Source organism: Acanthisitta chloris, unplaced genomic scaffold (assembly GCF_000695815.1).
Source record: "Acanthisitta chloris isolate BGI_N310 unplaced genomic scaffold, ASM69581v1 scaffold16357, whole genome shotgun sequence".
NCBI classification, from domain to species: domain Eukaryota; kingdom Metazoa; phylum Chordata; class Aves; order Passeriformes; family Acanthisittidae; genus Acanthisitta; species Acanthisitta chloris.
The window spans coordinates 8313-12268 of record NW_008682180.1 but is presented as its reverse complement, the minus strand read 5'-3'; the positions used below and the strand labels follow the sequence as shown (position 1 = coordinate 12268).

The following is a 3956-nucleotide window of genomic DNA, read 5'->3' as shown; positions in this document are numbered from 1 at the left end:
TCTTTCCTCTCCTTAACTCATTAACCTAATAGGAATGACCTTTCATAAGAGGCAAAAAGTCAAATGAAGATACTTGAAAGGCAAACTGCAATCCCAACACATAGCTTGAACTAAGGACTGCAAAATGGTCAGAAGTACCTGAAATGAATTGCTAATTTAAAGACCAGTCATACCGGGCAATATGGCTTGTGGATAAACATTAGGTTTATTTTTCTTGACTGCACAGTAGATCAAAAAGTAGATGGTACTTGTAAGAAATATTCCACTGAAGTGTGCAAAAACATAATCTAAATCTGAAAGAGAAATTACAAAATTATATTACTATAAAATATCAGTTATAAATTTTAACACAATTTATGTCACTGATAGCATTCATATAGACAAGGAGGTGCTGCTCCTAACAACTCAAATTCAAATCTTGTTGTGACAAACTCAGTTGCCAGTCTGACTGTGGATGGATACAGTCAATGACATACATTAAATATGAATTAATTGATGTGCTGACTCCAGCATTTATTACAGCCTTCTATGCACTTCTGTGAGTTATTTTTGGAACTCCCTATTAGTGAATTAATTTAATAAACCCTTAAGAATATATAGCCTTGTTTCTTTTTTGTACATTTAAGGGCAATACAACTGCACATGAGCTAAATGTGGCAGAGTTTTGGCCTTTTTTTATCTTGAAGGATGTTTTGTAATTTTCACCACTACAATTATTAACAATAATGAATCCTTTATGTGCTTTGTATGTGCTAAAAAGAGTATTTCCAACATGGTAAAGCAGAAGCATGTAGCAAGGCAATCTCTGTCTCCTTGGAGCTGTAAATTCTGAACAGGAAAGTCAGCTAGAGTAATGACAACATCTGTTTTGCCTAGCTGAGGAATATATAAATTGCAGTATTCAAGAGAAATTGTATGTGACAATGGCAACATTATGTGATCTCAGCAACACTTTGCTCTTAAGCTGCTGCTATTACCTCATAGAGTATAACCTAAATTTAAAGGATAATGTTCAGAGGAAATGCTGTTCGAAATTGGCAATTAGGTTTATGATAAAAGGTTTCAATTTAAAAAAATCTACATGGCTTTAATTACTTTTGCTGTCATATATCTGTTCTATTCATCAGTTATGATCAACCTGCATTTCTTCTTTTATTGGTGCACTAATTTGGCAATTGGCAAGCTTGAGTCCTTGTTTACCTCATTCTCCAGGCATACAAACTTTGCATTTTGAGAGTGTTAGTATTTAATGTCTTCTGAAACAGCTATGAGTTAAGTATTGTAGCTTTTGGTCTGTTTCTCACTGTTTTCAATCATGTGATTCTTCTCTGAGAAAAAAGGAGTGCTAGGACTATGATTACGACAACATATAGCCCAGAACTGATAAATTGCCATAGTGGATTTTCAGGCATATCAAGAATTTCACCCCATGTCTTTAAAAAAAGCAGGAGAACACAATGGCGAAATAAAGCAGAATTGATCTATTAGCCTTTACCAAACTGACTTGCTCCTGTGTATATAGTTTCATTTCTTCTTCCATGGTCCTTGATGTAAAGTACTGGTACAAAACTGGAACCGTAGAGTATTCCAGCAACTACAGCCAGGCTACATCCTCTTTAAAGAGAGCAAAAATTGGAGAAAATAGCCTAGCTTTAATTAAGGAAGTAGACAACATACTTAAGCACAGTATTGAAGTTAAAGACTGTGTATCATATGCAAATTCTAGCTCTAAAAATAATATATTTTAGCACATTTATATTTTCTTGTGTAGAAATTGTTCATTTAGTTTTCCTATACTTAGTGGCCAAGTAACACAGACAATTTCTGCTCCAAGACTCAGCAGTCTAGATTAATGACATGGGAAATCAGCTAACTAGGATTTCCTAAAAACAGAGCTAGGGGAAAACAAACAACAATAATATTAAAAATGCTCCTGCCATCAGCTTCACTGTTGCAGTCTATATATTCTCTGTAGCCATTCCCAGGTTCATTGCCTCTTTAGTCTGTCTCTGCTTCAGATTGCTGTGCTCTTGAAAGTCTCCACTCCCCACACTGGGCCCTTGCTAGCTGCTGCTTCCACCTTGGAGCACTTCTGCTGTGCTCTTATCATACTGCCATGCCTTCTCCAGACGTATTCCCTTGGAAACCACACTTTGAGGCATGTTATTAGCATAGGTTTCTTCTGTGCTGGCATGCTAATCAACCAGGTGATAAAAACAGCTCTGTAATTACTTGGTTGATATTGTTATTTACTTTGCCACATGATTTTTTTTGGTAGCACTACCCCATACTTAATTGACAAGGTTAAGCACACTTAACAGGGCCAAGGAAATAATCTAGTTAGTTGTGCAACTATTCATAAATAGATATGCACACTATACTAATATGTAAAATCCTGGTATTTATTAGTGCATAATTTTACAAGGAAGACCACAGGACACAAATTCTGCTCTTATGCCGTGTTCAACTGCTTTTTCTGGCTACTTGGTCTGTACCAGTAAAAGAACTGCTAATAACTTACATGAGTCTCTTTTTTGCTGGAGAAAGTCTGTTCACCCATGAGTCATCAGAGTCATCTTCAGAAACATTAATAGACTGCAAAAACACAAGAGTTTTCACGGAAGTTTAGTTTTGTTTGATTTCTTAAAATCTCACACATTGTATTAAACAGAAGTTTTGTCTAAGAAAATAAAATGAAAACAGAAGCAAAACCAACAGGAATTTACAGAAATACTCTGAAGAAAATAGATATATTTTTTAAAAATAAAACTAATAATTGGATCTATCTATCTTGAAGTTTACAAGTATGAGTTTGGATATAGACTTCAGGCTTACTCCATAACAGAGTACTCACTCGCATTTTTTTTTACATCTGCATGCAGGTAGATCTGACCTTAGTAACTTAAACTTGATGAATGTTTTAATCTATAGATTTTATTTAAGATGTGGTTTTACCTTTTGTTGATAGCTCACTAAGTATTAGGACTATTTGCGAACGGGGAAATTAACACCCCTGTCTGCAGTATAAAGAAATTGCAACATTCCTTTATTCTAATCCTGCAATCAAACTGTCTTCTGTGATTTAGTCTGGTAGACTGGAACCTCTACTAAGCACTGAGCACAGCTAGAAAACTCTCAGGGGCTCTCCATTCAGGTAGTAACTGGACACTGACCTCTAAGAGTAAGGTACAATGGTAATAGGAACCTATTGTTCTCCAGCTGTTGTTGCATACCTTGGGCTCCCAAAGGAGCAACAGCCAGTATGGTACCCCTCCTTGGCCTCCAACCCATGCCACAGCTGATGATGACAGTCAGTAACCCTTGACAGTCTCCTGGCTCTGTAATCAGGCAAAAATCTGGCTTTTCACCTGAGCACTCTCCTAGCTTCATAGCTAAAGTTTAATTGAAATTGCTTCCTCTTCTCACATAGTAAAGTAATACACTCTGTCTTTTGTATAATCTCCATCATAATGGAAAACGACTTTCTAAGTCATTTAAAGCTGACAATCAAGAAAGAACACTTGGGAAAACCTCTTCTGTTGCTAATATTCAAATGGATATACACGACCCACAAAGTAAGACACAATCAATATATAATTATGTTGTTTTATCTAGTCTACCATAAATCCTAGGAAACCTGGCTAACAAACATATTTTTTGCTTTTAAATGGGTATGCACTTTTGCTGCCGTGAAATAACAACTGTAGAGTACTTACACTTTCTCTCAGTAACGGAGTGCTTTCTAATGAAGCTGAAGAACTCTGGACTTCAGTTTTTATAAAAAGAAATATGACAGCACTCGGAAGAGAAAAATACAGCAATAAATACCAATTCAGTTCATAAGGACATAACATTTAGTGTTCAGAGACAAAAGTTATATTTGCTATTATAAAGTTACATTTGCTGTTATACTTTGTTTTCATTATTACACTAGAGTCACTTCAATATATTTTAAA

The 3956-nt window shown here is 35.5% G+C and overlaps 1 protein-coding gene across 1 annotated transcript in view; it reads right to left on the bottom strand.

The window, feature by feature from the left end:
* Positions 1-3956, bottom strand: part of TMEM144 (transmembrane protein 144) — a 12707-nt gene that overhangs the window by 3585 nt on the left and 5166 nt on the right. Inside the window, exons 5-8 of the mRNA XM_009078425.1 lie at positions 3717-3798; positions 2522-2595; positions 1496-1614; positions 174-293 (exon numbers count right to left, since the gene is read on the bottom strand). Of these exons, the coding sequence (XP_009076673.1) occupies positions 174-293; positions 1496-1614; positions 2522-2595; positions 3717-3798 (395 nt within the window). The remainder of the gene's footprint in view (positions 1-173; positions 294-1495; positions 1615-2521; positions 2596-3716; positions 3799-3956) is intronic.